The 23,548-nt window shown below is 41.7% G+C and overlaps 1 protein-coding gene across 1 annotated transcript in view; it reads right to left on the reverse strand.

The window, feature by feature from the left end:
* Positions 1 to 12,369: 12,369 nt before the first annotated feature.
* PRKCQ (protein kinase C theta) overlaps positions 12,370 to 23,548 on the reverse strand; it is a 50,195-nt gene continuing 39,016 nt past the window's right edge. Inside the window, exons 14-19 of the mRNA XM_015629213.3 lie at positions 22,234 to 22,325; positions 20,688 to 20,750; positions 16,956 to 17,094; positions 14,113 to 14,301; positions 13,439 to 13,567; positions 12,370 to 12,735 (exon numbers count right to left, since the gene is read on the reverse strand). Of these exons, the coding sequence (XP_015484699.1) occupies positions 12,580 to 12,735; positions 13,439 to 13,567; positions 14,113 to 14,301; positions 16,956 to 17,094; positions 20,688 to 20,750; positions 22,234 to 22,325 (768 nt within the window). The 3' untranslated portion in view covers positions 12,370 to 12,579. The remainder of the gene's footprint in view (positions 12,736 to 13,438; positions 13,568 to 14,112; positions 14,302 to 16,955; positions 17,095 to 20,687; positions 20,751 to 22,233; positions 22,326 to 23,548) is intronic.

Here is a 23,548-nt window from a genome sequence, read left to right on the forward strand (position 1 = left end):
TGTGGTTCCTTTTTTTCCTGGCTATCCTTGGTTAATGGTAGGAGTGTGTAGGAACGCATGATTTGTTTTTTGTTTCTGTGGTGTGGCTTTTGAGTCCTGCTACTGGGCCAGGTTTTTCTATGTTTGTCTCCCGTGTTTGGAAAATTAGGACAGCATTTGTGGGTTTTTTTGCTTTGTGTTCTTAGACCATGCTCTCCTCTAAGGAGGTGATTTTCTATCTGTGCCTCTACACATGTGAATACACAAGTGCTTTTCTTCTGAATGGGATTTCCTGATACTTCTGCTAAAGGAAGATCTGTGGGTTTTATTGTATTTATGTGCAAATCCTTTTTATTTGCTTTTTGGAGACTGAGTGTTTACTTGTAAGAATGTGTATAGAAAGTTATGTTGTCAGGAGAATTATTGAGAATAAATATTCATGAGAATAGTGTAGTTTCAAGCACTTTTGTTGTCAAATGTAAAAGCTTTTTTTATTATTCAGACAATGCTTAACTTTTTGCAAGTAATTTGGGAACAACGGACATTTTCTGCCTCTTCTTATATTTTTGTGGTGCAGGTTATGCTGTAGTGGCAAAATCATAATCTCTGATTTGTGATTTCATATCCTACCATGACACAAATATCCTGGAGGGACTAATGTGAGCACTACTGATGTGCTATTCAAGAGACAAAAATATGTTCAAACAGAACAGAAAAATATATTCCACAAAAAAGAAATTAATAAAAATACCACCTGTTTTTGAATAATTAAGGGAAACAAAACATTTTCAATACATCAAATAACTTGTTTATTGCAGCAATTCTCTTTAATGTTGCTGTGATGCCTTAGTGTTTACACAGCAACCTTCTGCTCATAAGGAAAATTGTTCACTCTGGGAATTTTCTGCCTTTTTTTCATGTGAATCAAGAGTAACCTAATTTAACTTTTCTTTTATTGGTCTTTTTATCTGATATCTGTGTTTTTCATAATCATATCAGCAGATAATCTCCAAAATGCTTTGGCTCTTTATTACCACGCCTGCTTTTTAAGGAAGAGTGGTAATCTCTTTTTCACAGGAAAGGAAGTGTGCAGAGGTAATATTTGCCCTTTAGAGAAGGCAGATCTGGAAAATGTGATTAAACCCAAGTCTCTTCTGTATTGCCATTGCCAAAAAATTTTATTTTCTGCTGAATTCTATTCTTTCTTTACATTAAATTTGGAGCTGAAAGGGAGGGGAAATTTGGAAGATTCTTTTTTTCGTAGATTTTCCCTGCACAAGGACACCTCACTATGGTTGGGAAGCTGATTGTGCACCATGAGTTCTATTGATCTGACCCAGTTGTGAGTTTTCTCTTTTTATTTTTTCCTGTTCTACAAGTGTTTTTGTTGAAGATTATTAAAGCATTTGGTGTTCTGTTAAACTCCACATTATCCTTCAGCACTCATTTCCACAAGTTAATTATTCATTGCATGTAGCTGTTTCAAAATCTTTAATTGATTTATCTTTTTGGCTCTGAGGCTGTGTAAGAAATTTTGCTTCCCTGCAGTGCTGTGTATTCCAGGGTGCCCATATCTCAAATTCCTACACTGTCACTTCTGCTGAAAGTCCTGGGGCCAGATATTTAATTTATCTCTACCCTAAGAGGTGGAATCTGCTTTAAAAGTCATTGGGATCTCTCACTTTTTCTTCAAATGGGAATTTTTTTCCAAAGCACTTTGAATCTAAGAAATTTCACCTGAAAACATCCCAACAGAATCTGTTCAGGGCATTTCAGTTTTTTCTGAAATCACTGAAAACCTTGAAGGAGCCATAAGTCCAAAGGAGAGATTTTTCTCCTGGCCCACTGCACAAGGATGGGAAAAAGGCAGGGACCCACTTCATGGTGTCCAGCCTCACATGGAGGGTGAAATTCAGGGCTCAGGGGATGAAGGCAGTGAGACTCCAGCATTTCCTTTTGCAGCAGCACTGACGAACACACGAGGGAAGCAATGTCCTTTCATAGGAGGCATCTCCAGCATTCCAGGGCTAGCCCTGCCTTCAGTGTGGGTGCACCACATCCTTGTGCACCTTCTTGGCTGAAACAGATCGACAGGAACAGGGAATGGGTCCACAGGAAAATCCTCTTTTCTCCCTAACAAATAACTTTGAAATTGAGATGATTTTTTTCCTTTCTCCCCCCCCCCCCGGTTTTTGGTTTTTCTTTAAACATCCTGTCCCTCATCTTGAGCTGTGTAATTTTGAACACTTCTCCTGAAGTGACTGAGTCTCTGCTGCAGGCTTTGTCCTGATTCTGATTTATCAGCAGAGACATGGATCAGGAAAACACAGCATTTAGATAAGGGAGAATAGCAGCCCAAGCTCAAAATTATTTTTTTTTCTCCACATCTCCTCTTTGATACATAACCTTAGAAATTTGATCTGTTTTTTATATCTACCATGATAACTGGGAGTTACAACCAGCTGAGTACTGTGTGGTTTGTGGATGGAGGAACAGATGGATTTTAAGCACAGACTTCAAAAAATTCCCAATTCTGAAGGGCTTTGTACATACCAAACCCTAACCAAAATCAATAAGGATACATCTCATCCATGGCTTTATACCATGCCCTGCCTTAGACCCCAATTTGGATGTCACACACAGCAGTAAGTTTGGGCCCAGACTCTGAATTTATGATGAAAAATAAATTTCCCTCCCCGCTCCGAATGAAAGTCGCTCACACTCTGCAGCTCCTGTCCTCCTGCTCTCTCTTCCTCATCAATTCTCTTTTCCCTTTCACACATCAGCTGCAAACATCTCATTTGGCTGGGATGCTGATGGCAGGCTCATCTCTGGCAGTTCCAGACTGTTGATTCAATCAGCTCTTACATCAGCTCTAACGTAGGTGAAAAAGGCTCTTGAATTTCATCACCTTGCTAAAACACTTGATCTGCTTCACTAGGTTTTATAAAGGTTTGTACACAGCATTTAAACTATTATTATTTACTTTTAGCAAGGTATTTATGTCCTACTCTCAACTGCCTAATCAATACTGCTCTTCCATCTGTTCCAAGATCCTGACATCAGCAAATTTCAGTACTCTGATGAGGGAGTGAAAAGGAAGGAATAATTTAAACACAGTGAGTGAATGAGAGAAAAAAAGAGCTCAAGAGAGACCGAGATGAATTAAATCTCCATGTCCAAAGATGGCCATACATGCAGGAATTGTGGATCCAAATCCTCAACTTGTTAAGGATGTGGCTGAGAGCACTGAAGGAAGATGCTAGGAATCAGAGTAGATAAAAGTGGTTTCTTTCCCATGCAGGAAAAATATTTTGATACTCATTAAAGCTATTTGAATAAATTTTATTTCAAGTTAATTTTTTGAGGTGTCTGGATTTTTTTTTTCTTTGCCCTGGAACAGACACAGAGTCTTCATCAGGCATTTCCAAGTGCACAACTGGCACAAAGTAACTTCTGAAATAAATCTGGGGAGATGAAATCCCCTCTCTGTGAGCTGAATTATGAGGTAAGGATGAACACGTACAAGTGCAGAGGGGTACAGAAGAGCAGAGGGTTGAGACAAAGGGAAGAGGTCTTAGCTCATTGCTGCCCTGCCATTGTCAAGGACTCAGCAGATACTTGGAATATTTTAAGAGTGGTGTAAATCTGGAATAATAACACTGAATTTTTTGGATGTGGTTACTTCAGCATGGGCTGATTTCTCCTTATTTGGACATGGCAGGTCTAGGAAGAGAGGGATCAGGGCAGCATCTTCAGCCTGTTGACACTGTCACCAGGAACTTAGCCAGAACATACCAGGGATCACACCTTGGTTTACTTTACAGCATTTTTGGTGCTTGCTATCAAGGTAATAAACACTTAGGACTCCAGGGGCAGGCTATAAGAGGGTTATAAGTTTCTCTGACAGTAATAATTAGTCCTTAGTGACTGTAGAGGGAGCTGAGGTTCTCCTTAGTCACCTAAACACCTACACTATACACACTCTAGTACAGGTATAAATCGCAGACTTGATTTCTATAGCACTTTAATGTTACCTGGGCTGCAAATGTGTCACAGATACAATATTGGCTCAGTCCTGGTGTTGGTCCACAGGCAGCTGGGGAGTGTTTCATTGGAGTTGTTTGTTGATCCCCTGTTAGGGATGGAATCAGCCTTCCTCTCCCTGTGCCTCTGCTGATCCTGTGGGAAAACACCCTGTCTTGTTGAGCTGGACCCTTGGAGTACCTGGCAGTATTGGGTTAATGGCTGGACTCCATGGCATTAGAGGTCTTTTTCGATCTAAACAATCCTGTGATTCTATGATCCCTGTAGCTAAAGACAGATGAAAAAAATAAGGCTTGTCCTATCATGGAAAACAGATTCCAAACTTAAAATCCAATTCAGATCTACAGACTGTGAAGAAAAGGGATCCTTATCACATTAAGCAAGGTTTATATAGTTTGAAGAGTCATACTCAAATAAAAATACTTTACAGGCCTCTCCTCTGTAGCGGCAGAAGAAGCACAAAATTAATCCAAAATCTCAAATCAAATGAACAGGCAGATGTTTGGGGCTGATTCCCAGGTGTAAATCAGGCATTGTACCAGGGACACTGAGCTACACCTGTGGTAACTCAAGGTGGAAAGCTGCCTCCACTGGAGTGCTGAGTTATTTCTTCCAAAAATGAAGAACTTGGTCACAGTTTCACCACTTTTCAGTGTTTGGCTGAGCACTGATAGCAGGGAAGAAATGTGTGTTTCAGAGAGTGACTCCACAGTGACCAGTCTTTATTTCTTTGTAACATGAAAAAATGCACATTTTCTCCTGCAGTGTCCTTCTGTAGCCTCAGCCTTGAATTCTCCTTGTCACCTTCTCAGCTATGTCTAGATGTAAGACTTTGGAAGGCTTTGTAAGACTTTGGAAGATCTTAATCTCCCATATGTTCCTGTACCCAGAGCTCCATTAGAGACCCTGAATTTGCAGCTTGGGAAGTGCTGCAAGCTGGTTGCCGCTCCTAAAAGCAGTGACTTGAGCTGTTACAGCTGTCTCTCTTTAGTGGTTATTCCACATAACTCTCTGCAAGTGTTGCTGATTCTCAACAAGGCATTTAATTGAAATATTAAGGCACATAGTCCTCATTTCAGAAAGTTCAGGCCCTGCTTTTTGCTTTTTGTCAGCCAAAGCTGCTGTGGTCTTTTGTGGAGGTTTTCTATTTATTCCTTTCTTTTCAGTACACCCAAAGAATAAGAAGCAAGTCTCTGATTTGGTGTAGAGACAGCTCAGCACAAAGGGAAAAACTAGCATTCCTCTTCCCATCTGAATTCCAGTGTCACTGGATCTCCTGAAGAACCAAACCACATTATTAAGCTTTAACATCTTTATGAGAAAGGTCACTTGGTGTCACTGCTGACCTCTACCTCACTATCTCAAAAATGCCACTGTGCCCAGGGATTTATTATCCCTATGATGAGTGTGTGCTCCATTTCCCCCATTTTGTCAGGTTTTTTCACTCTTTTCATTCTGCCCAGAATTACCAGAACTGAGTTGATTTGCTGGGTGGATTATTGTTCCTTTTCAATGAGCATTGTTATTCTGTGCCTTTTTCTCCACTGCTTTGGCCCCATGACATTTTTTGGGCAGGAAGAGGGGAGGCAATGAGAGGTTATATCTTGAACAATTTCACCCTGGTGGAAAATACCAATAACTTAAAATAAATATGCTCACTGAGATATCACATTATCCTGCAGAGCTCATGTACAGCAGAGATAAAATGGCTTTTTTAGAACTGATTTTTCTTTCTCCACCAACTGAATGGAATATGAAAATACACAATTTAAAGTAACTGTTAGAAAAAGGTTACACACGATGCTATCAACAGAAGGGAGCTGAAAATTAAATGGAAATGATTACTGAAGAACTCATTCCCTTTGCTACTGGGAGGCTAACAACAATAATAAAATAGAATTTAGAACTGAAAGCTAAGATTCTTCCGTTGATGTCTGAATATTTTCGGTTTATGTTCCTTTAAAATAAAAGGCCACATCATAAATTAAATGTGATACTTAATTTTTATTTTCTCTCCACTCAAGCAGCATGTTTTCCTCTAGGTGATTATTAAAATAATGATTCACCTCCCCAGCTGCTGTGCACTGGCAGGTTTTTGTTTAGGCAGAGGAGCAGCAGGAGTTGGGCAATAGCTGGGTCCCAGACAGGCAGAATCCATTTGACTCTTGGAACAGAGATTAAGGGTTGTTTTTTTTTTTTTAAATTCAACATGTGAAAATGCAGAATGAGAAAGAGCTGATGCCCTTGAGCTTAATCGTAACTGAGCATCTCCTATGATCTGTCTCCTCTGCTTGAATCACAGAATGGTTTGGGTTGGAAAGGACCTTACAGCCCATTTCATTCCACCCCCTGCCATGGGCAGGGACACCTTCCACTATCCCAGGTTGCTCCATGTCCCATCCAGCCTTGCCTTGGACACTTCCAGGGACCCAGGTACAGCCTGGGCCGGGGCCTCACTACCATCTGAGTGAAAAAAAAATAAAAATAATAAAAATTCTTAACATCTGATCTAAACCTACCTTCTTTTAGCTTAAATTTGTTTCCCTTCAGGAGCAAAACACTTCTCAAAACACCATAACTACTGAGCGTGGTGTCTCTCTCATCGCTGCTTTAGTATGGGAGAAGGGAATATGCTTGCCAGTGAAAATGGGAATGCAGTGCCTTCTGGTCCCCCTTAACGAGGATGTACCAGGAGGGTGGAGGATTTCCTTCATGAAGTTTCTTTAGCAAATGCAGAAAACATGGTGATAACTAATTTTTGATGTTTCTTCTTACAAGACTTGACTGGTTGAGTGCAGGTGCCTGCTGGGGGACGAACTCTAGGCCTGATTCGCTGTTTACAGAGAGGTGCCCATGGCTGCTGGGGGTATTTTGGGGAAATAGGGCTATAGGGTAAGTCACAGGTTGTAGGACAGACCCATATTTAGCAAAAGTCCTCCAGGATAGCCCAAGGTGTATCTGACATGCTACTTGACTAAAAGGAAACAGTTAAACTTCATTCCTCTGCTATAGACAGCCTAATTAAAATACTTGAATTGGGACCTGAATCCAGATTCAAAGCAGAAATATTTGGATTTCTAGGGGAGATGTTGGAGCAGGAATCGCAGTTCTGTGCTACCTGGGTGTAGTGGTTTAGTTTTGCCAATTTTGTTTCTTGGCCAGTGCACCAAATAAATGTTGTGGTTTTAAAGCAGTAACTAAAAAATTACTAGAAAACTTACTTATTTCTTGCTGTGAGATATGGATTAGAACAAGAGCAAAACAGGCTTAAAACTTAAAAGGAATAAAGAAAGTTTATTAACAGAACTACAAGAATAAGAAAAACAGAATAACTTCCAGAAAACCTCTTTCTCCCCCACTACTCAACCATTTGTTCACAGATTCAACAATCTTTGTTTACATGACAAAATAGAGACAAAGAACTTGGAACTTTGGTGTTTAAATCAGTCCCAACTCCTGTTAGAGTCTTTTCATCAGTCTTTTTAGAGAAACAGAAGTCTTCCTCTGCTAATCTATGGAGTCTTTCACAAGAAAACTATTTCTGTTATAGTTTCTTATTTCTCTGATGCCAGCTGCCCGGAAATCCTGCCTTCAGTTCACTCTTCCCATTTCACATCACTCTAAGGTGTGTATGGGTCGTGAGTCTAGGGATTTCATTTTCAAGGATGAGTTATTCAAAGTCAGAAGTTCTCTTCATCTGTGTCTGTGAGCCTCCCTGGAAAACAGAAGTTTTCTCTTTGCCTCAAGCGGCCCCAGATCTTCAACTATTACTTCCCTCTTTCTGTTCCAGCACCTCACTCTATCACAACTACTCCACTGTTTGCTCAAAATCTACACTTAGAACACTAATCCTCCCAATATACTCTGTCATGAATTAAAGGAGTTTTTTCAGAAAACTATTGTCTATCTCCATAGCTTTAACAGAAAAATATTTCAGCTTATAAAGCATCTCTTATTTTCTCTTCTCCATCTAAAACTTAACCCTTTTCTTCACTGTCTTTGATGGTTTTATGATGTTTTCTTCATGTTGATTGTCTCTCTCTCTCTCTGTCTCTCTGGGAAAAAGAAGTAAACCGTAAGTCTCATCCAGGTAGTAAAAGAGTTAAAGTCTTGGAAAGCTGCAGGTGTTCATGGTGTCAGGATTCAGTCCAGCAGCAGAAACTACAAACCAAGCCAGGCCGGCTGGCTCCATTTCTCCCCCTGTCCTCTGCGGCCTTGTCTGGCCTGGAGGTGGGGAGGAGGCCTAGACAGAGCCTTGTTACCTCTTCAGAAGCCGGAAACCAAAGGAAACAAGAAAATCCTGGCTTTACATCTTAAGGTGGTGTTCACAAGTTGATCTCACTTTTCAATGGTCAAAACTGCTGTCAGTTCTTAGAAATTACTAATAATTGGTCATAAGAAAAGACTCCCATCAGCCACCAGCAGCTTCAACTTCCTCCCAGCTCCTGAAGCTATCTTAAAGGTAAAGTCACCCCATGACACTGGGAGGCCAGATCAGAGACATTCTGGTCTTAGGCTGTCCCATCTGAAATCTTCAAAAGTTCTGTGCTTTGGCTAGAAAAGCAACTCTAGGATGGTACTGATGGCTTTGAATGAAAACAGTAGAGCTCTAATTGAAACCAGTGGATGAAGGGAAGTATTACATAACTTTACACCAACCTATTTCCCTCTTTTTTTACTTACTTGCCCTTTCTGGACTTGCTTCACCTTCCTCAACTCAACGCTGTTTTTTTGTTTCACGTCTCATCTATTTTTCAATTCTGTCTTTGCATACATAAGCATTGAGGTGATGTAGAAGATAAAGGACTCCACAGTGCCTGTTAACAACGGTGGAATGGACCCCACTACAGCAGGTACAGTCACTGTGCTACACCCAGTGCCAATTACAGCAGAGCCAAAAATACACTTATTTCCTGTATTTCACCAGCTCTACTTGTGCTGTGTGTACCAGAGATAAAATTTCTGTGAGCAAGGAAGGTAGAAAAGCTTCCTGAGCTCTGCACTGAGACCTCCGCTGGCTTCACACCACAAGGCACGCTTTGAGGCACACACTGATGATGATCTGGTGGCTGCAGGTGATGTGGCATCCCTGGAGTGAGGGAGCAGCTTAGGTCCCAGTTGGGATCTCTAATGTGGGTTTTAGATGTCTAAAGTAGAAATATAATTACAAACAGAGGAGCGTTTCAACTGCCAGGACCCACTCTTCAAGGTTGTGTTGTCAGACAGGGATTTTTGGTGACACCTCTGTACTGTAAGAGTGTCCTGTAACAGCTGGGCAAAGTTGTCTTTCAGCACAGGCTGCAAGGAGCATGGTGGGGTGCAGGGCAGAACTTGGTTTTCTCTCAATGCTGAGGAGCTGTGAGACGAACCCACCTCCTTTTGGAAGTCTTTGCAGGAATGCTGAAATCAGGGCTGCATTTACAGGTGACTCCCACTCATCCTGATTTGGTGGATGCTAACAAGTAGGAATTCATACATCCATCAAGTGAGGCAGCAAGACTGAGGAAGGAACGCTTGGGTGCTGGGGTCTCCCAAAACTTGAGTTGAAGCAGGTGGTGCTGGAAATCAAACCCTGATGTTTGTTGGTACCGTGGTCCTGCAGTAGTACTGTGATCCCATGGGGCTCCAGAACAGGACTGAGCCTTCCGCAAATGAATAACCAAACTTGTCAAGCCCCATCTATTATGCCATAAAATGAACATTTTATGGCAGAGGGAAGAGAAAGAGAAATAAGATGGGAATGGAGGTGCCAGGTTCAGCTAAGGCAAAGGATCATTTCTGGGTACCTGGGCTGCTCATTTCTGCATGGGTGTTTGGCTTTCAGCCCTCTCTGGCTGTTATCTCCCAATCACTGTCACCACAGGAAAGCGTTTGCTGCTTCCACGTCACCCTTCACACCCCACAGGCACAGCTGGGACGTACAATGAGCATGTTTGTGGTGGCTTGTACCCACCTCCCCCCATCTCCCTGCCCCCGTCCTCAATGGGTTTTTTGGGTTTTCAAGCTGAAGATGCCTTGCAGAGAAGCAGGTGCTTCTTGTGTTTTGTATCAAAAGCTTCACATTAATCCTAATGCTGTGCCTGCTCTAGCAGTTACTCAACGAGTTCCTTCACAAGTCATACTTACTTGTGGTTCTGTAGGACTACAGCTGGAGTGCAGAGAGCCCTCCTTCTGATCAGAGAGGTGTTAAAACCTGCTTCTCTTCAGTGACTTAACCATGACAGGTGAACCAGCACCCTACTTCCTTAGTCTCTGCTCTTGGACTGTCCCTGAATTGGTGTCAAGACCAAACTGCTGTGCCGCTGCAAAGAGAACATCCCTAATAGTCCTTCAGAGATACTGCCAGTATTCAAACACTTAGAAATGCAGTCTCTAGTCTGGATCAGGCTGGCCAGACTCCATCAGAGTCATGGACACACTCAGGCCCTCACAGGACTTGTCTGGCCCAGCCTCATTCGGGTGTCAAAGGAAGATGTCCTAAGTCACTGTCTTTTAATAATGACCTCTGCACATCTCCTCTGCAACCCCTCTGAGATACCAGACCCCATTCAGAGCTGTGTCACCTTCTGGTAGTAAAAAGGAACATTTCACTCTCTTCCTGGATACCTTTGCACAGCACCAAATGCTTGGTTTAGATACTGCCTTGTGGAGTAGTTACAGTTGTTCAAGTGCTTGCTGCTGCTATGTATTTAGGGGTCGAAATTCCCCTGGGGGATGTTCCCCAGACAGCACAGAGCCATTTTAATGGCTTATCTAAGCACCTCTTTTCTTTGTCCCTATTTAATCACTTCAATGCCCATTTCCCAGTTATACACAACATTTTATTAAACTGTACAAACAGCACTGGCATTTAAAAAGTTCATGTTAAATGTTCTAATTAAACATGATGACCAGCTCCACAAACTGCAAGCACAGATGCCCCCTCCTGCATTTCATAGAGCACAAACAAGGATTTCATCAGAGTCATTGGACTAAAACCTTTCTCAGGGTGTTCTGCTCTTCTTGTTAACTTCAGGCACTTCAGCCCTTGCTCCTTCTGGATTCTGTGCCTGCAGTCACTGCCAGTGATATCCCAGCACTGCTTGCAAGGCTGCATTCATCCTGTTGGGAGGTTCAAATTGACAGCCTGAACCAGCAGAACCAGGAAGGCACCTCTGAAGGGAACCTGATTTTGGGATAACTTACCTTCTGGAGCTTTTCTTCTCCATGGACTGGAGGTTGATGCAACAAAGCTTCAAATGTATGACCTGGATCCGAACACCAATTCGAGTGACTGCCTAAGCCTAAATTGTTATAAAATTTTCTTTTTAAGCTCTGACATGATTTTGACAATTTTTCATGGGTATCTCAGTGACAAGCAGTAACTGTGTGGTTTCACAAATCTCCAGCCTCAAGAAACAGTGCATCTTTATTTAAAAGGATCCCATGATGAAAGGATCACAGGAAAGACTTTTTTTTAAAACCCACCTACATTCCCACAGACTTCAAAGGGATAGAACACACAGCAAAATGTCACAAGGTGGAGGTGAGGGCCACCCTCACCTGATGTGCCTCCTGCCCTGTGACCATCGTGTGCAGCTCATTGACCTGTGCCATAGAGCTGGGACATCATTTAGAGAAAGTTAAATCAGCCTTTGCAGGACCCATTAGTGCCTTTCAAGTGAAATACCCCAATTCTGTGACTGGAAGGCCACTTTTACAATGCTTAAACAATGGTTTGAGAAAACATATTGCATTTTTCTCATGTGGTTTTGGGTTAAAATGCCAGAAAGCCCCATGGAGATCTTGCTCTGAGTCTGGTGTGTGAGAAGACACTTAAAGCTTTAGAATAGGGTTCTCAAAGCAATGTGCAACCTCTCATTCTTCCTGCTCAGGAGGCACTTAGTGTAAACCTCTGGTTTTCTGTACCAAACTTGGCACTTCCATTGGTAGCAATCCATTGAGAGGTGCAGATGGTGGAATGGGCACCTGAAAAAAGTCTCTTCATCCCATGGAGAAAAATTGGGTCCTAACACCTGTGAACAGCATTTTTAAAGGGTGTAGGGAGAAAATTCTTCAAAGCTGTGCACACTTTGACAATTCTGCATGTGTACAAGTGGGGGTTACCAAAGCATCCAACCTGAGTCTCCTCCAACACCCTCAGGCCTTGAGCAAACCACTTTTCCTTCAGAAGAAGGTGGGTCTGGGTCATAGTTGCAGAAATAGGCACTGACATCACCAGAAGCTCAAATATACTTATTTTTCCTTACAGAGAAGCCTGTTGGCTCTGTGTACAAGTAGTGAGGAACACATTTTGGCACCTCCACATTTTCAGAGCATTGGAAAGAGAGAGAAGAGAGACCAAAAGATGCCACAAAGAAACTTTATCATCAATGAGGAGTGGGCTGGCTTCTGCTATTGACTGGAATAAGTCAGAAGCCTCCAGGCATGGTACAAACTTTCACTGAGGTGCTTTCTTTCTGGAGGGTTCTTGATAAAAATAACCATGCACAGTCTTCAGTTGACAAAGTGCTACTGAAATCATTACAGAGAATTCCTTCAGTAAGGCAGATCTCAGGAAAATATTTTCTCCATTTTAGGATTCACAAAAGAGAAGTTGCTGAACATATTTTGGTCCATGCTGTTAATCAGTGCTTTGTCAGCACAGGACAGTCTGGGTTTTTCATTTAGGAATTCCTTGTCGAAGTTGCTACAGTCACTTGGAGATTTCTTCAAGAAAAGTAAAAAAAATTTATGTCAAACCACTAACAGTCAGATCTTTATTACCATAGTACTAGCCCTATCAGGCTGCTTCCTATGGGCTCAGCTCAACCTTTAGTTGGGAGCCAGTAAATATAAATATAAATATAAATATAAAAATATAAATATAAAAATATAAATATAAATATAAAGATAAATATAAATAATATAAATATAATAAAGGAGGCACTGAGCCTGTGATCCAGGAATTCTGCCAGGCAGGAATGTTATAGCTTTGTAACATGGTAGACTGAACTCACCAATTGCATAACAGTTGTAGAAGACTGTAAAATGAAAGTATGATGTGCTTGTCAAATTAAGTTCTATTATTGTTATTAATAGGACTTTAATAATTTAATAAGACTGTTATTAATAGTCAGAATTATTCTGATTTAGCCAAACATCTGGTTCTTGAATTGTTTTACCTTCTGCAGTGCTATGAAAGATAATCCCTTCAGAATGGGCTGCAGTTACCTGGTGAAGGGAAGGTATTACCCTGCTACAGTAACTAAGAAAGCAATAAGTAATTTATGGTTTCTCAGGTATGGGCATGCCAGACCTGGGCTTGCAGCCACCACAAAGCTGTAGTGCGAGGATCAGGTCAGGCAACCAGTAGAAATGCAGAGTTTAGAAGACCTGAGATGGGTGGAACTGAAAGAAGATCCATCCTTACCACTCTTGGTTTGAAAGGAGGCTCCATCCTTCTCTCTTCTAAAGCTTCCCAGTTGATTTCCTGGAAAAAGGCGTGCTGGCGGATGTTCCCTCTTGCTCCCAGTCTCCTCTCAGGCTCTCTTACAAAAAGCTGGAATGTTGATTCCATAGGTTAAATTCTCTGATGATAATACAAGCATAAAGCAGGGTGGAATGTGTAATTATCCAGACTCAGTGCAATGGGAAGAGGCCATAATGGAGAAAACATTGGGATTTTTTTTTTCCTAAACCAGGCATTTTACTGATTGGTATAAAGATGATTACTACCTCCAGTTCTGACAGAAGTACAGGCTGTTTGGGCAGAAAGATGGCAGCATGTGCCCCAAAAAGAGATGTTCACTTCTCAGTCTGATGTATTTCTTAGTTTGAAGTTTTTTCTGGGAGTTGATAAGCCTTGCACCTTAGGGACTCTTCTGCAAAGAAACTGATCTCTGCTGGTGTCTGTGAGGAGCCACCATCACAAATCAGGAGAAGGAAGACACACAAATGTCCTTATGGGAGAGGTGTGGTTTGATGCCCACAGGAAAGACAGTGACTAAATTAAATTTGTTGCTCTCTACAACAGCTGAAAATAAACAAATTAAAGACAATAATTCTGGCAGAAAGACTTTTCATTTGGTGGGTGGTGATTCTTACCTTCACCAAAATGTCCTTTGCATCCTTGTTCAGCCAGCGAGGGTAGAAGGGGTTATCCATACGGATGGACTGGAAAAGCTCCTCCTCATCTTGGCCGTGGAAAGGGGATTGGCCAATGAGCATCTCATACAGGAGGACACCAAAGGACCACCAGTCAACGGAGGTGTTGTACTTCTGCCCCAGCAGTATCTGCCCAGAAAGAGGAGGCACAAAGACAGAAGTAAAATGTCTGACATGAGTTTCTCAACTTCAGGGGAGGGCCCAGACCATGGCCTTGCAACAGCTGCTCTGCAGAGTGGGCTTTCAGAGTGTTTCCCACTGCCTGCAGCAGGAGCCAGAAATCTGCCAGTGATGCAGGGCCTGTGGCTCCTGGAGCAACGAGGCACAGCCACACCTGGGTGCCAAAACAGTCCTTGGCAGTACAGACAACAGGCTGCATGTAACCCTTAAGGTACTTGAACAAATCCTTGGCTACCAGAGAGATCTCAAATTTAAAAGATGAGACAAGTCATCTTTAGCCGTCTCTCCAAGGGTTCAAATCAGGCTTGTGAAGTCCAAGAAGGCAAATGGCCAGGTAGTAGCATTTTGGGATTGATTCCAGTGACACAAGCTAAGTTTCAAAATTACAAATGTGGCAGCATTAAGGTACTTCAGGACTATCAGTCATTTAAAACGGTGTGACTCTACCCCAGCAAAATGTTCATCCAGGAAAAACATGAAAGGGGTTGCTGATCTGTCCTCTTGAGACCAGCTGGGCTTTAGATGGAGGAATGGGAATTTGTCCTCAGTCAGTCCCTTGGTTTTTGCCTTTCAGTGTCACCTATAAAATGACATCCAGCTGGAGGGACGACCTCCCCAGGGTCTAAAGGAACATCACCAAGTTCTCAAACTTCCTCTATGAAGAAACAAAATTAATTTCACCTGCCTTTAGGTATCTGTTGTTAAGATATCTAGAGCTGAACCAGCTATCACTAGCTCCTAGCCAAGGAAAGCAATTTGCCCAATTTTAAACATTCAGATAAATATCTACCTGCTGTAAAATACAACCCCTGTTTGTCTCCTTTGGTTTTCAAAGAGCCTCAAAAACTTGCTCATATATAGATTTTTGTGTTGCAGATATCTAAAGATTCACATGATGACTGTGGTATGTAGGATTCTTATCAGAATTTGAGAGCTGTAGAGGGGCAAATTTAATTTTGAGACACAGTCTTTACTCTTGAGCCCACATCTTGGTTGCAATGGGATAATCTGTACTACATCTGTCTCCAAAAGAGGAGATGCCAAAAAGACAAAAAAGAGATTTGAATATATGATGTAATATATGCAATGAGTTCTACTCAGAGCCAAAAAATAAATCAGCAAGACCCCTTAATATATTTTTTCTGGATCACTTACAAACAAAATCATCCCAGCCTTTCCTTCTGAAAAGAGAAATTATTTTATAAGGCTTTATCTTTTAAAGTCTAAAGTATCTGGAAATTGAAATTGAAGTGTTTTATGGCAGTCAGAAAGAAAATGTTTATTTTATTTGCGGTTTTCTGGGAAAAAAAATAAACTCAGCAATTTAATTTCAGGCTTTTTTTTTTTTTTCTTTTTGCCAGGTAGTTTTTGAAATGAAAAAAATTTGCTTGTCTACTGACCCAAGCCCCCCCTTATCTGCATGGCTGTGGCCAAGGTGCTGGGTCTGTAACAAATTACAGTGGTAGCAACTGCAGTGAAATACTGACAGAGTCCAGTGCTCCTGCCTGTGGTAGGAGAGATGATCCATAAATTTAGAAGTGCTTTCAATTTAGAGGTAAAACGTTTTATATGCACTCATTGAATCCCTAAAATAAACAAGGTGCAGAAATGAAACTCTGAGCTATTTCAGTTTCTCTCTTTTCTATAAAATAAAATCACAGATAATGGATCAACAGTTGATTATCTGTTTGTTTTGGGTTTTTTTTAGGACCAAAAACCAGCATTTTTTTTCTTAAATAAAGGCATACTGAAGTGGGATAAAAGACAATTGCAGCTTGATTGCAAAGCACACTTACACCCATTCTTAGGCAATAGAAATCAAATTGATTTGAAGAGACCCTTGAGCCAGCAGTGGTGTAACCTCAGCCAGAATCGAGCCCTTAGTGCACAGTGAAGGACCAATGAATTACAGTAGAGAGAAAAAAAACCCTAAAGGCTTTGACAGCTCTTTGGAAAATACCAATATCCATCATGAAAACCCTAAAATTATGAAATAGGATCTTGAAAGCTAAATAAATGGATTTCAGACTGATGTCAGACATGATGCATGGATGACTTGCAGGTTTTTCTCTGAGCTAAAAAATATTTTCTTTGGCCACCTAATTAGTCAAAGCTTCTCCATAGTAAGATCTATCATTGTGTGAAGTCATCAGGTTAGGGAAACTTCCTCTTTTCTGGAGGGATCTAGTTCTAAAATTTCTAGGGTGAAAAAAAATCAACAACCAAGTTTCTGTCTGTTTAAAAATTGAAAGAAATAATGGAAAGGGCACAGTCATCATTCCTCATGCTGTGTCTGTCCCTCAATTGCAGGACCCCTTGGAGTTTCTTCTGCCATGTCTCAAAAAGAATTTCCATTAAGCATTCTCTTTCTTGGTTTAAATCAAGTTCCACTTGCACCAAAAAATTAATTTGCCACAAAAATAAGCAATGCCTAACAGCAACACAGACTCCAAGCCATGCTGAAATCCAGTTTCTGGCCTGGAACTGCTCCAAACCAGGCTATTACTCTTTGCAACCTCCACCACTGCATAAGGGTCACGTCTTAAGTAAGACATGTTTCCTGTCCCACAGCACTTGATGACCTCCCTGTGCCCCACACCTACCTCAGGGGCAATATAGTCAGGAGTCCCACAGAAAGTGCTTGTCTTTGCATCTCCAAACATGTTCTCCTTGCACATCCCAAAGTCAGCAATTTTGATGTGCCCCTCATTGTCCAGGAGGACATTGTCCAGCTTCAAGTCTCTGTGGAGGAAGAGAAAAAAACCCCGTTCTTCAAAGTGTAAAGCACACAAGTTATTTTAGCAGGTTACACTTACTACACTTGTTCTCTGCCTCTATGTAGTGCCTACATACTGGAAATACAAAGGAAGGCTGAGGGCTAAATCAGCTGCTCCCAACTGCTCCCTTAGGCTTCAGCTTCCCTCTTCTGCATTTCTCTTGTCCCAGCACTGATTATCTGCTGGAGAAGACACAGAATCATGGAATCACAGAATGGTTTGACTTGGAAGGGACCTTAAAGATCACCCAGTTCCAACCCCTGCCATGGGTAGGGACACCTCCCACTAGACCAGGTTTCTCCAAGCCACATCCAGCCTGGCCTTGAACACTTCCAGGGATCACATGACCCAAGATATCTTCTAAAAGCTGTTTCCTTCGAGGATGCAGAATAGTGAAGCTAAGAAGGGCTTTGTGCCAGGTGGTGCTTCTGCCCTAACACAGTCTGGAGAATGAGAGCTGGTAACTCTCACTCTCGCCTCCCCTGGGATTCTCAATATTCTCTCTGAAGCTGCTGCCAGATCTCCCTCGTAGTGCAGGATGTACAAATGTCAAAGAGATAGGGATCCACAAGCCCTGTAGAGGGTCAGAGTAATCCCAGTCATCAGCAAAGCCCTCACCACTGCTGGGCTGCACCATATGAACCCCAGGAATTACAAAGCCTTTCACACTCAGCTGCCAGGCTGTTGCCTGAGCTTTCAGGCTCTGAGCTACTCTGGGAAGCAAAGAGCCCAGAGAGAAGAAGAAAACAAAAATGCTCAGAGAAGAATATAAAATAAAAGCAAATATTATTTGCAATTATTATATTATTTATTGTTCGTTTGCAATAAAAGGAAATGAGATGATGAGTCATGACCATTGATGGAGAACAAAGAGGTCCTCAAGTGGGAACTAACTCTGAAAGGAGAGAAAAGCTTGTAAAGAAGAAAAAAGCAGAGAGAAATGAAGACTGGCATGGTTTCCATGTTAATTTTCTTAAATGTCAACTAAAGGTTTTATCTAAGATAATGATCCAGGTAAAACGTTTGGATCAGTGATGCTGCACTTAACCAAGGATGTGGGTAGAATTTGGGTCATCTGGTCTATGAGCACACACATTCCTGCACTGCCTGGTTTGTGCTGTCAATCACTGCTCCTTCTCAGGGCTCCCAAGGCATCCAGACACATCTGCTTGTAGCCACAGCTGAGGGTGTAACTTTGATTATTCATACTAATTCACAGCCTACACATATTTTGGCCAAAAGGCCAAGTGGAATGGGGCCTGATCCAGTGGATGGCATCCCTGCCCATGGCTGGAACCAGGTGATTTTTAAGGGTAATCCCAAACCAAACCACTCTGTGAATCTGTGATTCTGTGGTTTTCCACATCTCAGACAAGAGGCCTAGCCACGAGGCTACTGTATGGACACCCTCCTGCCGACAACTGCTTTATGATGCGGGGTTCTTTTCAGAAATATTCCTTAAAGAAGGCAATTTCTAATGCTTGATGCTCCTGGGATGATGGCCTGCAATTGCAGGGAAGATGATTTTTCAGCCTCCCTCTGTGCAAAGCTCCTTGTCTTGCTTGGGCCAGGTCCTCATCAGGGCGGGGGACATTGCAGTGTTTATAGACTAAATTGTTGTCATGGGGAAATTGTTCTCTGCTGCAAGAATATGGCCCAAGACAAAATGGGAGTCATCAATCAAAGAGAAATACAGAGAAAACGGAGACATTTGCCTTCCAAGTGGCAGACACTCATGTCACAATTTCCAGCTGGAATGACTTATTTTAGTTACAACGTTGAGATCAATCTCAGGCTGCCAGCACTGCTTTTATTCATCCAGTAGATCGAAGCAAAACAAAAAAACCCATCACCTACAGTTTGCTTTCATTATTTTGATGAGTCTCAAATTCATTGGCTCCAGGGACTGGAGTTTCTGCCAAAAAATGCCTTGGCTCATTTGTTAAAATTTAAGCCAATGTTTCCAAACGTGGGTGCATGAGATAGAACAGCTGGATTCATTATCCTTACGACATCACAAGAGATGTAGTTTCAAAAATTATTACTATTCACTTTTCTAAGTGCTTAGTTTGCTCTGACAGAGATACTGATGACTCTGTGTTCGCAGCTGACCTCCTTGTCATTGTCCTCAGTGAAAAAGGGAAAAGAAAGTAGGACTGGTTAAACCTTTTCTCTCAATGCTTGATACCCAAAGCAATATCACCAACTCCTGGGAATGAGGTATTTCTTCCTATCCACATGCTACCCAGTGCCCAGATGTCCCAGTTTTCCCTCAATTCCCAAGGCTCCAGACTCTAAACACCCCTCTCCTTTCAGGAGGAAATGGGTCTCAAACCCCAACACAGCACTGCTGCAGTGATTCCAAGTAAAAATTTGAATTATAAATAAAATTTCAGCATTAGCTGTCCTGCCATAAAGTCACTATGTCCTGCAGATATTTTTAATCAGATTTTCTGAGAAGACTGACTAAAAATAACAGACACAGGCAAGTGATTTGGGCACTTCAGAAATTTTTTCCCATCACTCATGGAGAATAATAATTAGAGCCAGAAAAGTTGCTGAAGCCCCTGAGATCATCTTAGCTTAATGCCACTGACATTGATCTCATGTTTATGCAGTCACCATTATCAGTCAATAAAGACTATAAATGGCTCCCCCATGAGTACTAACAAGAATCAAAGCTCATGTTTTAAAGGAAGAATGGATTGAGAGCAAGTCATCAACTTTCAGCATTTGCTCTAATGTTCACACTACATGACAAACATTGAACAAGCTTATTTTGGGTTCAGCAAACATCACTGCTGTAAGGAGCTTTCTTATTTATTTGTGATGAGTTATTTGTTTTCTGCTTTTAAAGAAGGCTGCAATGTAGTAACTGAATTTTGTCATGAAGTTCAGCTTAACCAGAGCTCCTCAGAAATTACGTTCCTCCTTTTGGCCATGGGAAATCAGATTGTGGCCTAATTTCTGGTAGAACTGGGTAGTTCCCATACACATTTTAACACAGGCTTAATGAACCTAAAAATGCTCTCTGCTCTCTGCTTACTACAAGAAGAACTTAATAGACAACTCAGATTCATGATGGTGAGATGAATCTCATCTCCCCATTGTGCACAAGATTAATCCAAAATTAAGATACATCACTGTCTCCCTGCTTTTGTTACTTGAGTTGAGCTTGTCACCACTGTCCCAAAGTAACCAGCACAGCAGTTGGACCAAATTTCTTGTGTCTGACTCAACCTTAATATACCTTGAGATATTGAAAGGTTGAACAAGGTGCTTACACTGGGTGTATTTACATTTACTCCCTGTAAATGCATCCAAGGACTTGTTTTAATGTTAAATGAAATAGGACTGGGTTCTGAAACAAGGACCAAAACTGCCTTTTCTATACTCTCTCTTCAAAATAAAACACCCAAACTCTGTAAAAGGGAAATCTGCAGAGAATGACAGTAAGTACAGCCAAGAAATAGCCTCTCTGTTGCCATTGGTGCTTGTAGGGGAAAGCAGAAAAGGTTTAGCATTTAGCATATTAATTACACTAAAGAGTAAACTTACCTGTATATTATGCCCTTGGAATGGAGGAACTGGAGACCACAAATGATTTCAGCAGCATAAAACCTGAATGACAGGAGGCACGCGTTAGAACAGTAGCTTCCCAAAAGTTTTTTCAAATAGACTGAAAAAGATGGAAACCTTGTGTCCACAAGAGCCAAAATTTCATTTTTTTTTAGGTTCCCAGAAGGTTTGGAGTATCTCCAGAAGGCTTGGAGTGACTGTGTTTTACTGATGGATGATGTGAGATTCCCAAAAGCAGGTGGGAGTCTGGGATGTGGAGCACAGACACACTCCCTGTCTTGAACTGCCCTCTTCCCTGCCCAGATTTATGACCTGCTTTCCAAAGAATCCCCAAATTCTGGCATTATTTAGGCTGGAAAACCCCTCTAACATCGAGTCCAGCCATTAACTCAGCACTGCCAAAACTACCACTAAAATCCCCAAGTGCCACATTTCTTGAACACTTACAGGGACAGTGATTCCACGACTTCCCTGGACAGCCTGCTGCAATGACTGACCACACACACTCAGTGAAGAATTTTTTTTCTGATTCTGAAAGCTTATCCATAGTATGGACTATGCAGCAGATTGGTGGCCTTTCTCTGGAGGTTTTTGAGCTTGAAGTCGTTCTCAGCACATTTTTGCCTAAAGGACACCACCACACCCTGCTGCAAAGAGGCAGCATCAGTGTGAAGAGTGAAAGTGCTGTCCCAGAAGAGAATGAAACCAGAGGATCATATCCCCTCCCTGTGTGGCACAGCTCTGCTCCCTCATTCTTCAATGCATTGGCCCTTAGTTCTGGACATTCAAATGCATTTGAAAAAAATCATCAAACATTGATTTAAATGACAGTGTGGGTTTTATTATTAAATTATTAAATAAAGTAATTCCTATAGGGGTTTCAATATTGACTTTCAAAATACCTTTTGCTTGCAGAAGGATCAAAAGCACCTTTCATTTATTCTAATTCTTGTATTTACTTTAATCAAAGCTAAATACATTTTTAATTCCCTGCTAGTATATTAATTTTTTGTTTAAATTTACCTTTTGTGCTTTTGATAGTTTTAACCCCACCTCCTTGAACTTTAAGGGGAAAAAAGGGAAAATCCCATTACTTCTAACAAACAACAGTTTCACCTCTGACCACTGGGCTGGGAACCTCAGCTTAAGCAGGTCCTGCAGCTTGGCTACAGAGTGTTGTAAAGAAGCAAGGTCATGTCTGAGAGAAACCATCTGTGTGGATGGAGTCTAAAAGCCTTCTGTGGGAGGGAAAAGAGGATGGGAAGTGACTCATTCCAGGTCCTTCACTGAGCTGGGAGGATGTATGGTTTTGTTGAGTTTGGAGATAGCTGGGACAGAGAGGGACTTGGCTTCCAGCACAAGCATCATCCCCACTTTGCAGCTGGGCAAGGTGAAGAGAGGTCAAATAATCTGCCCAAGATTTCCTCTACAAGGCAGTAGCAGAGCTGGGAATAAAGTCAAGTCCTTGGTTTGCTCCTGTCTCGCGTGCACCGTGCAGACCCAAAGGCAATGATAAATGTCTTACGTTGCTCTGGGAAGGTCGAACTTATGGCAGCTCTGGATATGGAACATGAGGTCTCCTCCATTGAGGTATTCCATCACAAAAAAGAGGTTTTCCTAGAGAAGGAGATAAGGTGAGAATAAATAAGGAGTGGTGAAGAGTGAGGTAAAAGTTCAAATACTTAAAAAAAAAATTGCTCAGAAAGCACTCAAAAAGAGGAAGGAAAGTATTACTGTGAGGGTGTTCAAAAGAAAACAGTTTCTTTTTTAGATTCCTCATTTCTCCTCTTAGTTCCCTAAGCCCATACTCACACTCCCTGCTCTGATTTCTATAAACGCCATTAGCAAACACTACAAAGCCACTTCATAACCAGCTGGGGCCGTGGATTTTCACCAGCAGAGCTCCAGGCTCACAGAAAGGGCTCAGTAACTTTACGGTGCCTGTATAGCTGAAGGACAGGTGGACAAGCAAGGGACTAGTGGAAAAGGCAAAAATCCCTCCTCTGGTCCCCATCCCAGTACAATATCCATCCAGTGGTGTCACCTGCATTCCTGCACAGCTTCTGTGGAGGCACCTGGGTCTGACTTTTTCAAGTTATCAGAGGCACTGACCAGACAAAGCAATTTGTTTTAAGCACATGCTTGATTTTAAGCCTGAAAGCTGCTCTGTGTAACTCATTGGTGGGAAAAGTAATGAATTAATCATATTTCTAGATACCCATTGAGAACTTGCATCCTGCAATTTTTCCAGGCTCAGAGAAACCTAGAAAGAGTTGAGTTCTTGTCCCCGCTTGCATGCAACCATCAGTTCTTCGACCAGGGCAGTGAAAATCTCTCCTGGTACATAGAAATGACAGAATCTCTCTCTATATAATAAGCAGAACTGATCACTGAGGTTTCTTTTCCAATCCTTGATACAGAATCATGGAATCACAGAATGGTTTGGGTTGGAAAGGACCTTAAAGACCCCTGAAGTTCCAATCCCCTGCTATGGGAAGGTATATCTAGTGAGTATCCCACTAGACCAGGCTGCTCATGACATGACACTGATCCTCTCACAGCTTATCAGCCAAAACTTCACAGAACCCTGTAGAAGCTGGTTTAGATTGATCCCTTCCATGCTGAATTGTCTCTACAAAGCAGAAAGGACAGGTTTTTTTCTGGAGGAAAAGGATCTGCACACTGAGATATGCTTGCAGATTAAACTTCTGTTTTGGGAATCTCACCTTTTGTGCAAAAATGCAGGAATAAAACAAAATGGATGTGGTATTTTTTCCCCTCAAAAACCTCTCTCAGTTCTGTAAACACCTGAAGTCAGTCATCTCTAGGCTATGCTGTAA

This window comes from Parus major, chromosome 1A (genome assembly GCF_001522545.3).
Source record: "Parus major isolate Abel chromosome 1A, Parus_major1.1, whole genome shotgun sequence".
In the NCBI taxonomy this organism is placed as follows: Eukaryota; Metazoa; Chordata; class Aves; order Passeriformes; family Paridae; genus Parus; species Parus major.